The 11,497-nt window shown below is 32.3% G+C and overlaps 2 protein-coding genes across 2 annotated transcripts in view; one reads left to right on the forward strand and one right to left on the reverse strand.

Moving 5' to 3' along the window:
- Positions 1 to 2,638, forward strand: part of wgn (wengen) — a 21,113-nt gene extending 18,475 nt beyond the window's left edge. The window contains exon 4 of the mRNA XM_068771664.1: positions 2,047 to 2,638. Coding sequence (XP_068627765.1) covers positions 2,047 to 2,108 — 62 coding nt within the window. The 3' untranslated portion in view covers positions 2,109 to 2,638. The remainder of the gene's footprint in view (positions 1 to 2,046) is intronic.
- On the reverse strand, positions 2,525 to 11,067 carry CycA (cyclin A). Its single transcript, XM_068771662.1, has 7 exons — positions 10,655 to 11,067; positions 10,318 to 10,589; positions 8,099 to 8,330; positions 6,935 to 7,158; positions 5,781 to 5,985; positions 4,888 to 5,189; positions 2,525 to 4,007 (listed from the first exon to the last, which is right to left on the reverse strand). The coding sequence occupies exons 1-7, from the start codon at positions 10,799 to 10,801 to the stop codon at positions 3,890 to 3,892; spliced, it is 1,500 nt and encodes a 499-aa protein (XP_068627763.1). The 5' UTR covers positions 10,802 to 11,067; the 3' UTR covers positions 2,525 to 3,889.
- Between the last annotated feature and the right edge of the window lie 430 nt (positions 11,068 to 11,497).

The raw sequence follows: 11,497 nt of genomic DNA on the forward strand, positions 1-11,497 counted from the left end.
TAGGTGTGCGAGACGGGGAGGAATATCGACTGTTCCGTTCTATCAGACTACTCTTAACGTTGGAGCCCATGTAATTATTTGCTTGGTCATATCGACGCGGTTTCCAAAGGTGCAGTACAGCATTTTTGTAATCGAAGCCGTCTCCATTATTTCTTGGTAAAGATGGTACTTGATGCATCCGAATATCCGTAACCGTAATAAAAATTACTTAGCAATTTAATCATATTCGATGAAATACGTCTCCGAAAATGTATCTTATAACTCGATTTCTCTGATCCCTGTAATGTTTAATGGCGCTATAATCTCCAATCATAACAGACGCGGCCATACGTCTTCCAATTAAGCTCGGCCCTTATCATGTCGGGCACACATCGTAAGCACGTTCACAATGTACGGCAAAATGATTAATTGTGTTTATGCTTTGTCACTGATTACTACGGACTCTGATTCCCGACCACAACTTAATAAAATGTTTTTATCGAATTTTAATCCGCATCCACCAGTATAATCGATCGTAAAACGTAACATATTTTTTTTTCTTTTGTGGAATAATACATAGCTTGCTCTTCTTGCATGCTGACAATATTACGTTATTGGTAACATAATACATAAAAATTCCAATCAGGTAAAATGTATGTTACGGTCGAGGCACCACCGGGGGCACTCGAACTTCGTTACTTAGAGGTCTTAGTATAGGCGCAATCTACGCCCAGCTAACTCAATCCCGCGGAATGTGAAAATGCCATTTGGGTAGCAGTGACAGTCCGGTCCTAAAAAAAACAATGCTCGATTAAATAAATTCGGCAAAATATGTTTATGTATAAAAAATATTCGAGAATTTCTTCCAAACGCTAAGATCGTTATGAAAATATACAACACAATAAAATACAAAACAAAATATTATATGCTTTCGACTTAACTGTTTTATTATTGTTTAAGAACATAAAACAAAACCAGAGTTGGCTGTAGTAGTGCTATCAAAACTACGTCTGGCACACCAGACGAGCGAAGAATTGGCGACCGTTTGAAGGTTAAATGATATGGAAATAGTGAGAGCTGTTTGTTTAGTTAAGACGCTTCCTGGAAAGCACACTGAAATAGACGGTTCCTGCGCGTTCCCGTACCCTGGCCAATACTAATGGCTGTTTATAAACATTGTCGCTGCGTAAATTGACGATCGCTTATTGATATCGGAAATAGACTCTCATATGTTGTTTGCGAATTAGGAAACTATGTAATAAATCAACATTTCATTGTAATTATTTGAAATAAAAGTAATAAGTTTATTATTTCAATATATCGTAAATTTAAAATCAAATGCAACCTACACTTAACTACATAATTCACTATTTTTATGAACCACTTACCGAAAGAGTTTTTATTTCGTAATGGATGGGATATATCCATATAACTTTTTTAGGTTATTTTAATTTCCGCCATTTTATAGCAGACTTCGCCCATAACATTGGTAGTTGGTTACCGTTTAGAATTCCTAGCGCACACGAACAAATCGTAAATTCAAATGTGGCGGCCACAAACCGCAATAATTATTGGTTTAACGTGACGGGAATTTCTTATTGCAAATAATGGCAAGCAATATGTCCTTACAGTAAAAAAAGCGATTTAAAAATTAACAATTACTAAAATATATCAAATTTGTGCACACTTCTAGAATTCCTTGCTTAATTGACGTATAGTCCATTTGCCATAATCCAAGACGATTGGTTATAGGCGTAAAAACTAAAGGGGTAGAATAGCTCATTCGCTGTTTAGCGTTTTCAAAATTTGGATTAACACACATAAAAAATAATTATCTATTTCGCCCTGCGAACGCTGTATTGCCAAAAGTTATTGATCTGTCGCATATTAATAGAAAAAAAATACAAATTTCACAGTGATCACTATACCAGGTGATTTTAAATAGGTGTAAAAACCCTTAACACGTATCATCAATCACACTTGATATATATAAGCATTCGTATCGATTAAAAAAACGATCAAATTACCATTACATATTATTTATTAACCATTATGTTTTTTTTTCAGTTTCAGATGGAAACACGAAAAAACTTGGCAACGTCTACACGCAAGAGAAACTGTCACCTTAATCAATACCTCCGATCGTACAGTACAAATAGCAAAAGACCTCGCACGCGAATCGAAAATACATTACTCGTCCGAAGAGTCAAAATTATTTTATTTACTGAATTAACATCCTGGCGGTATACAGCCCGATAACATTCTAGAGCGAGACGCCAGACTAGAACACGATGACGTCGATGCTCTTCAAATAGACTACCGACACTTCTCTGCCTCCCTCGGGAAATAAATATAGAACTATGATACCTACGCTACAAAGATTAAATTCGATCAATGCTAATAATTACAGTATACGCTAAGGGAAACCACATGTCAAACGACGCGCGTTTCACCTGCCGGTTTCCGACTGCCCCTTAGAGGAAATTTGGAAGTTGAATAAAAGGATGCATTACTTAAAATAAAACTTGTTATTTTCATCAATTTATTTACCAAAAAAGGTATCGTACTCTCACCCCTATGAACAAAATTGGAGCAAAATATCGATTATATTAAATTACATTAAAACTACCTATCAACATAAAAACATACCTTATATCTCAAAAATAATAATTTACTAACAAACATGAAGTTTTAATTGGTATCAGAAAATATAACATTACCTGGTTTGGTTCGCAATGGATATTAGTCTTCATATATACATAAATAAATTAAAAAAAACATGTTTCAACATCACCACATAAATACACTATGAAACACGGTTGAATACAGCACAATAATATCCAAAATCATATTTCTAGTAAATTGTTCATTTAATGTATGATGAATATGAATGCATAACTATCACATGGTTGTGGTCCGCGAAGAAACAATCAAATTCATTATAAATACTAAAAATATTTGACTAAGTCCATGGAAGATTTTGAGTCAAAGTCAGCCAGACAACTATTTAACATAAATTAAATGAACACAGAAATGGCTCCACAAAAAATATATACTATGAGTTAATATATTATTACATTTATTACTTCAAGCCTGTCAACTGTTAGCATACTTATATAAACACAAATGTACTGGCTATTACAAAAGAATGAAATACAATCAATCAAATCATTTTCCAAACATTTATATGCCCACAAAGTGACTTTACAGTTGTTAACTTAAATTTACTTACAAATTACGACATACACAAAGCTACAATTTTATTTCCGTCGGAAATTGTTCATTCCTATAATCTAGCAATAACAATTGGAAAAATATATTTGAATCTCTATTGTTATTCAATTTCTACTTTTTAGTGTTTCGAAGTATAACCGAGAAGATTATATTTGCATCATTCTTCATACTAAATACAATTTTAAAAATTCTATCCATATTCAATTTAATGACATCGTAAACTTCTCATACTTTAAAACTTCTCGTCTATTGAAGGATAAGTTAAATAAATAAAACAAAATATTGCAATTTAAATGTATCGAAAATTGTTGTTAAGAGCCGCCAGTAAATAAGATTCTATGGGATAAATTCAAAAATCAATTGCTGTAATTACTGCAAACTTTGACAAACCCTATAACACATGAAATACAAGAACAAAATATCTAAATTTAATTAAGATATCGTAGATAAACCTACTTTTCGAAGTTAAGACACTATCTTTAATTGTATAATTAAATTTGTATATAAAAATATTCCTGTCAACGAAAGATATTTCGTTTTAGTACATTCACTTTTAGGTTGACTTTAAATAACCTGCTGCAATTCCTGTAATGTGTAACAAGAGAAGCCAAATTTAGAAAAATTGCGCCAGTTTTCATTGTGATGACATTTAACTAAAACACAATTCTTGACAGTACTAGCTTCGGCTGCTGTTCGAGTCTGCAGGTGGACGGGTACTGTTTGCTGGAGTTTGCGGTTGGTATTTTGCCACGGGAAACAAAGGTTTAGGTTCAACCGAAGATACATTTTCAAATCTGTGAATAACATACATAATTCATGTAGTTAATTTATGGTTACTTACATCTTTTCTTTTATTACAATAAAATATCTAACCAGCTCCATACCACAGACTCGGCTAATGAAATTGTAAGAACATTAATAAAAAAATCACATTTGCTATTGATGCCAACCAAAGACCATAGTTAAAGTTGTGGAAAGTCAACAGCAACATACAACACTGCATCATTTTTAACTGATTACTAAATTTGTTTGTATAGTAGGTAACATATTATATTACACTTATTATTGTTATTTTTTAATATTTTCAGAAAAATTACAGCTAGTATAAATAACTAAAAAAGAATATAAATATAACAATATAAGTTTTTTCAAATATATATGAAAAAAAAAACTATTAACAACTATACAGCCTGTACCATAAATATTCATTTCACACATTTCACATTTTTAAAAATTCAAAGTTAATGAAACTAATGATGTCGATACAATTATTGGATGATATAATAATTATTCATTCTTTTGTTCTTTGAAAAAATGGGAATAAATGAATTATGGGAAGTAGCTTGATGTCTGTAATGCAAGACACCCATCTATGCCTTGAAGTGTGCATCTATTGGCCATGTCATAAGGTATGATGGACAAGGGTATACCATATGCAGTTTTAGATCCAGGAAAAGTTGGAAGATAATGATATTGCTGAAGTAATTTAACTTTTAATTAAAAATTAAACTTTGAGTAAAAGTTAAACTTTGAAAAATGTCCATTGATATTTATTTGTAGAAATAGTATTAAAAGCTTCTTTACGTATTTCTAATTTGGATGTCAGAACAGATGTGACAATATTAATTTAATTATATTGATGAAAATGACTTATTATTAAAAATGTATACTCACTTGCTGCTCTTATATTTGTCCGGTATTGCTTGATAGGGTTGTTGCGTTGCGTGTGAATGTGTACGCGCCTGTTCTCGGAGACACGGCTCCAGATCGGTGAGGGAAAGGCCCGAGCAGTTCGCCAGGGCGGCCGGCCAAGCAGTCAAGGTGCACTTTGTAAGGAGCCGTGACTCGCTGTTCTTTTCACCAGCACATTCGCAAAGAAGACAGTGGCGGGCCGTGGCGAGTGCACTCGCGGCGATGACAGATGGCTTGAATTGCAAATACGGATCCGCTTCCAAAAGACACAGTTCGGCAATGTACTGGAAAATAATGTTATATGTAATCATATTTATAAATAACCTATATCAGAACTGCACACATGAACTGACAATAATATGAGAATCCAATAATTAGGCATCATCATTAAAGTTTAAAAAGTTAGCATAAATGAGCCATGACTTAACAGAGAGCAATATCCGAAGTGGCAACGGCTTGTGCAACCAACCGCTGTTGGGACCAAAAGGTTCTCAAGTGGCGACCACGAGCCAGTAGATACGACGCGGGTATGCCCCGCATTAGGTGGACTGCGAACATAGAAAGGGGCGCGGGAAGCAGCGAGTAGCGCAAAACCGGTCTTCGTGGTGCTCTTTGGGGGAGGCGTAAGCCTTGCGGTAGGCTTCTATAGGCTGATACGATTATGATGAAATCTTAAACAAGATTCCTGTAAATTTTAGACAATTGTAACTTTAAATTAAATACAAATATTTTGTAATCTTGTGTGTAAAATAATGCTTTGCAGTCTTCAATGAAAATTGATTTTCAATATCTATAACGACTTATATGACTGAAGTCTACACTCATATATATAGGCAAATGTCTCTTTTACAAATCTAGACACAAATAATACATACAGCCGCCAAGTGGAATGTTTTCTTTGAGAGTCCATTAGAGATGCAATAATGTGAGAGGAAAGCCAGTGACGTCGGAGTGGAGAGGTCGAAAGAGAGCACTTTCAGAATGAGATGTTCCATGCGTAGTACAACGCGCTTAGTGTACGTGTCAGCAGTAATGTACACAAATTCTGATACTTCTGGTGGATAAACCTCTTCATATTTCCTGTAGAAAGCAACAATTTTAAAATAAATTCAATATCATGCCAAGGGTAGATGAAAATAAGAATTAAAGTACTGGGAGATTTTTTTACTATAACCACCTTTTTTACTACCACTACCTTATTTCCTTTTAGTCTTTTAATTTAACTAAGCACGGCGTCATTTACCGAAACACAGTTGTAATACCTAATTATAACAGTTTTCGGGCAGATAACAGAGGACCTGCACCTGTGTAGATAACCTTTTACACAGAACCAATGTGCTTGTTACTTACTTAAATAGACCTAAGTTTAAGCAACAGATTAATAAAGAAATAACTGTGTTATATTGATCTTATTTGGGTATTTTTAAAAGTGAAATATTCTATTGTCTTAAATTATACGAACATAGTTCAACAAAGATAGGTTTAGTAATCAAAAATTAATCAGCAATATCACTATGTGCAAAGCTCTTTTGAAAGAAAAAAATAAGTGAGAAAATGTGCAAAAAAGCATTATTGTTACAATTCTGTTATTTATTGAGTACAAATCAAAGTAAATGAATACTAAGTGTCTTCCTGTCACTTGTGATATATCAGAACCAAGAGAGGTAATTAAGAATATATACAGTAAAAAAAATATACCTTACATTTTAATGAAGATATAATATCATTATTACTACAGTATTGAAAAGTATTAAAAAAAGACTAATTTTTGCAAATTATATTTGTTTGAGAAAAACCAAAGTATTTATTTTAAGTATCTATGCTATATACATATGTATGTATGTCTATGTATGTTTGTTTGTACGTATGTTTTGGACACATTAACTAGTAGTCTGTTAGGGTAGCTAATGGTAATAAGAAGAAATGGGAGTACTGAACAGAGAAAATATTTTCCCATTATAAAAATGTCAATGCACTGTGATGTAAGAACCATGTTATAATGCCAATATGATACATAATTTGTACTTACGCAGCAATGTATGTAGCAGCTGTTCCCACTAATTGCAGTTTTGTGCTGACTACACTCATGTAGGAGAGGAAGCGGTCCACATAAGACACAGCAAGGTGGAGAGTCTCGCTCTGAAGTCCATATTCATCACACACTTCTACCAGCCAATCAATCAGAATTGAACGCATTGTGTGCGTAATGTGTGGCTGTTTTCGCATGTAGCGTGGATTAGCTCTGTTTTTAACCTGGACATTGAAATATTAATGTATAGTGGGAAAGGAACAAGGAACTGTCACCTATACGCTGGGCTGACACATTTACGACAGCACGTAATTCGAAAAAAGCCAAGAGATAAAATATATAACTAATATATTTAACAACAACCTTGTCATAAGGAAGCAACTATGAAGAAGATAGAAAACTTTAATCAGGCCTTAAAAAACAAAAAAGGGGGCATAATTTGGTCATCAGTAAGCTAATAACTTCAATGTTCAAATGAATGTCGCCATAGCATTCTTTACGATTTTAAGTTATAAGAATAATTAATTATAATAAAATTGCAACTAAATTTCAGTTTTTATTTTTACTTGGATCATTTACAATATGTATCTGAAATAAGTGATTACTGAGTAGTTCCAAATATTATGTGATTTTTATAAACAATTATGTAATGATTGCAAATCAGTCATGAATCTTAACTGTTTGACTACTAAGCAATTCTTGAAAGAATGCACGAAAACTGTGGGACATATTTTGATGCTATCAAATAAAACACTCATTTAGTTAAATATCAATAAATTTTGGTAATTCCTTTCGTACTATTTTCTATTGATGGTTTATAATTGATGCAGTAAAAAAATAATCTAAAATATGTTATGGTTGTAGCACAGGGGGGAAGTGCAGATATAGGTGAACCAAGACTCTCTAAAACTCGCAGCGTTTTTGCGCGGCATAGCAGTCGAATGGTTAAATGGTACATTGTGGGTATGAATTCTAATAACAATGTTACCCACGAAATGTGATAAAATTGCAATGAAACTGGTGTACTACACAACCAAAAAAGTAAAAGATATTGAATAATAAGCATTGGATTTGAATGATGTCTTAAGGCCTTTTCTCCTGGTTCAAGGAGAGAATACTTTACAGTGTAAATATTTATACACTTAATAGTTACTTCTAACTTACTTCAATTTCTCTCATGTATTCATAAATATCCTGGCGATACTCTTCAACATGGAAAAACATCTCACGATCAGTTTGGGCAGTAGTGACATCTTCATCATCTAGGTGCTCATCAAGAATCTGGCTTTCATTGTTTGATATGGACATAGACAGCACACTGGAATCCACAATTGACATGGGGGATGCTATCACTTCCTTTTTCTCTTGTTCCACTTCCTTCTTTTCTTGTAAAATTCTAAAATAAACATGACATTCATAATTGCTACTAAACAGTTTTTTTTAGACTAGTTGAATGTTTAACAATAATAATAGTACAAATAATTTAAAAATTAAGGTAAATTATTATTCGAACTATTAGATGCAATCACTTGTAACTTCCTTAAAATCTAGTCAACTAATTTAATCTGGTTTGTGCTATGCTCCTGCAAATTATTAATTTTACAAACAAAAATAAAGAACAAAACATAAGTAGAACTGCAGTATTAAAATTACAATAATCATTATATCAAGTCTGGCACTTTAGATTCATTGAACTACATGAGGTCTCAATAAACCATGGCTCACTAGCATTAGGTGACTGACTGTTCTGTGATACTCAAGAGTAGTAAACAAGCTTGAAAAATAATTTTGAAATAAACATTAATAATTGTAATACAATAACATTACTAAATTACTATTACAATAACAATACAAAAAACATTAATAAATGTAAATAATTTTAAAATTACAGAAGAGAATTAGAATGTCATAATAAATATGATGTTTAAATTATATATCTGTAAGAGTTTTAAAGCAGCCAAAATGTAACTTGTTTGTCAGCAAATACTTTTTATACCTAACTTCAATCACTCTGTGTAAAAACCCAGTGATTGAAGATAGGAATAAAAGGTATTTGATCACTCTGAAAGTCTAAGCAATGTGACAGGCTAATAACTTCTGGCATTACAAAGTCCTGCAGGGACAAATAGTAAATAATAATCAATTTTAATATTTAGTAATCCAAATTTTATTATTTCTGAAACCATTGATTTTTGGATGTGGCATACTATACATTCATTAACAGCAAATGAGCTATACACCCCTTTTACACCTATAACCTTGTATACATATAAAAACTTTCTTGGTTAATTTAAAATATTGTGGGGTATGAACATTTTTTTCTTGACAAAAGCAATTCCAAGTAATCATATAATAATATATGACATATTAATGCCTGTGTAATCTATATAATTTATTGATAATTAAACTAAGAGAAGATTTTTATAAATAGGGATCTCAGGTATAAACATTTTTACTGTATAATCTTCATCATGATTTATTGGCTACTACCTACTTGGAATTAAATTTTAATCAATATTATAAAATGTAATTGGCTGTTTTTGATGTTATAAAGTGCTATTAACTAACTCAATGATAGAGTTAAGAATATTTATAATAAAACAGAGAACAACAGTGATGGATATTGGAAATATATATTACTCCTACAAATGTAATATACTTGGGCCAACTTGTTTCTTTTCAGGTAAATAGCTAATATAATAATAATAGAACTCATTATATACATTTATTTACATACATTCAATTCATTCATAGAACTTCTTCAAGGCTAATGCAGAAGTAGCTGTTCATTGTTAAATTGCAAGATGCAAACTGTCAATACATCAAGCAAACCTTTAAAACTATTTGGGTGCATTTGATTAAACTATGTAAAAATCTTTTAAATATTCAAAGATGATATAAATATCTTTAGAAGAAATTGGGAAGCATAGAATTAAAAATGTGAAAAAGTGCAAGGAAGTGGAGATGATAGAAGAAAAAATGAAGGGATAAACAACAAACATTTTCATTTCAGTTATCTTTAAGTGTCATAGAATCAAATTGACTTTGGAAATTCAGTAGATAGTGTTAAGCAATACAGCTTGTCCTTAAGTGTGCGACAGATTTTCATTTTGAATCCAATAATGTGGACAGGAAACTTATTATCTGAGCTTATTAAATATTCTTTTCCATTGTAATTGTTTAATTTTATTTATACACCTACCTCCATAGTGACTAAAACATATAGTGTTAAAAAAATTTTTTCAGGTCTTCATGGCAAAAAAATAACCTATAAACTTGCCTTATGGCTCTTTTCAACTACACTGAATTTTAATCTATCATGTATGAAATGTGTTAAAATGGACAATATGTTAAGTGAAGTAGGAAAAATACTTTAACTCTACCTTGTACAAGCTGCATCTTTCGACCGATCTGGTTTTTTTTCACCCGGAACACAAGAAGTATTGACAAAGAAATTTTCCTTTCTAATCTCTTTAGCAACAAACGGTTTAAAAGTTGACTCTTTTTTCTTCACCTCCGCTTCTGAGGGATTGTCTTCGTAAACGCTAAACGCGCGAAACTGAGCCACGGGGGGCACAATGTTCTTCTCATTTTTGATTTGACGCAGCGTTCTATTCTCATCTTGAACTTTGCACGGTCCATTCGTCAATCCAGGCTGAAATAAAACTAAATTTTAACCATCCATCAACGAAGTGTTAAAAGTTCAAATTTAATGCTTACTAGTTTGATGTTCCGGTTCTGATTACAAGCGAACTGACTGAGGTCACCCAAAGCACGGCGTTGTGAATTTGCTGTGAATAATTCTGCATCTTTTCTCAGCCCCAAAGCAGTATTTTCTTGATCTTCGTGAATTTTAAATGATGCCATTGCCCCCGCTAAGTCTGTAAACACTAGTATGTAAAACCAGATCGGCTCAAAGCGATTGTCGCGAATGCTTTAAATGCTTGTCGACCCGAAAATACGTTTTTAACTATCTTCTCTTGGGTACATTTTCTTTGTTTCTTGTGAATACAACAGAAGAAGCTGCGTAAAATTCGAAATCACCCTCAGAAAAGCTAACAAGCGTCAACGGACAACAGACATTATGGTGAATTCAGCTGTTGCAGTTTACGTTACTCTATTACCTATGCCATTTTAAATTTCGGCCAATACTGTACCAGCCACATTTTGCTAAAGTCTACGGCAAAATGTTACGTTTAGAAATCGTTTCTCAATTTAATATAATTAATAGATATAAGAAATAATGTTAATTCAACAATCAACGGCATTTTACTAAGAATTGCTAATGCGTAAAGTAGAGAAGGAGTTGTTAATATAATAATTATCTAATTCATACAGGGTTATTTATTTCATTCGCCACGGGTGGTCGGAAAGAGTTTGAACTGAATTATTTTTTTATAAAGAAATTTAAAATAATTGCGTTTTAAAACAATATTTTTTTTAGTATTTTATCCGATTTCCTCAACCTTTATAATTAAATTAATTTTAAATCATATTTTAAACAATGACAGCCAAGTCTATAGCAGTCACAGACGATGTGGACGGCAATACTTAAGTATGTAA

The sequence above is a fragment of the Battus philenor genome, unplaced genomic scaffold (assembly GCF_028537555.1).
Source record: "Battus philenor isolate CCGP_79_NKW_IND1 unplaced genomic scaffold, ilBatPhil1.0.hap1 SCAF_4, whole genome shotgun sequence".
In the NCBI taxonomy this organism is placed as follows: domain Eukaryota; kingdom Metazoa; phylum Arthropoda; class Insecta; order Lepidoptera; family Papilionidae; genus Battus; species Battus philenor.

What these genes read in the sequence shown, in the direction of transcription:
- CycA (XM_068771662.1), bottom strand. Translation starts at nt 10,801, where the DNA reads ATGGCATCATTTAAAATTCACGAAGATCAAGAAAATACTGCTTTGGGG. An exon ending in AATACATGAGAGAAATTGAA is followed by an intron (nt 7,159 to 8,098) that starts GTAAGTTAGAAG and finishes TTCAATGTCCAG; the next exon opens with GTTAAAAACAGAGCTAATCC. An exon ending in GACAAATATAAGAGCAGCAA is followed by an intron (nt 4,008 to 4,887) that starts GTGAGTATACAT and finishes TGTTATTCACAG; the next exon opens with ATTTGAAAATGTATCTTCGG.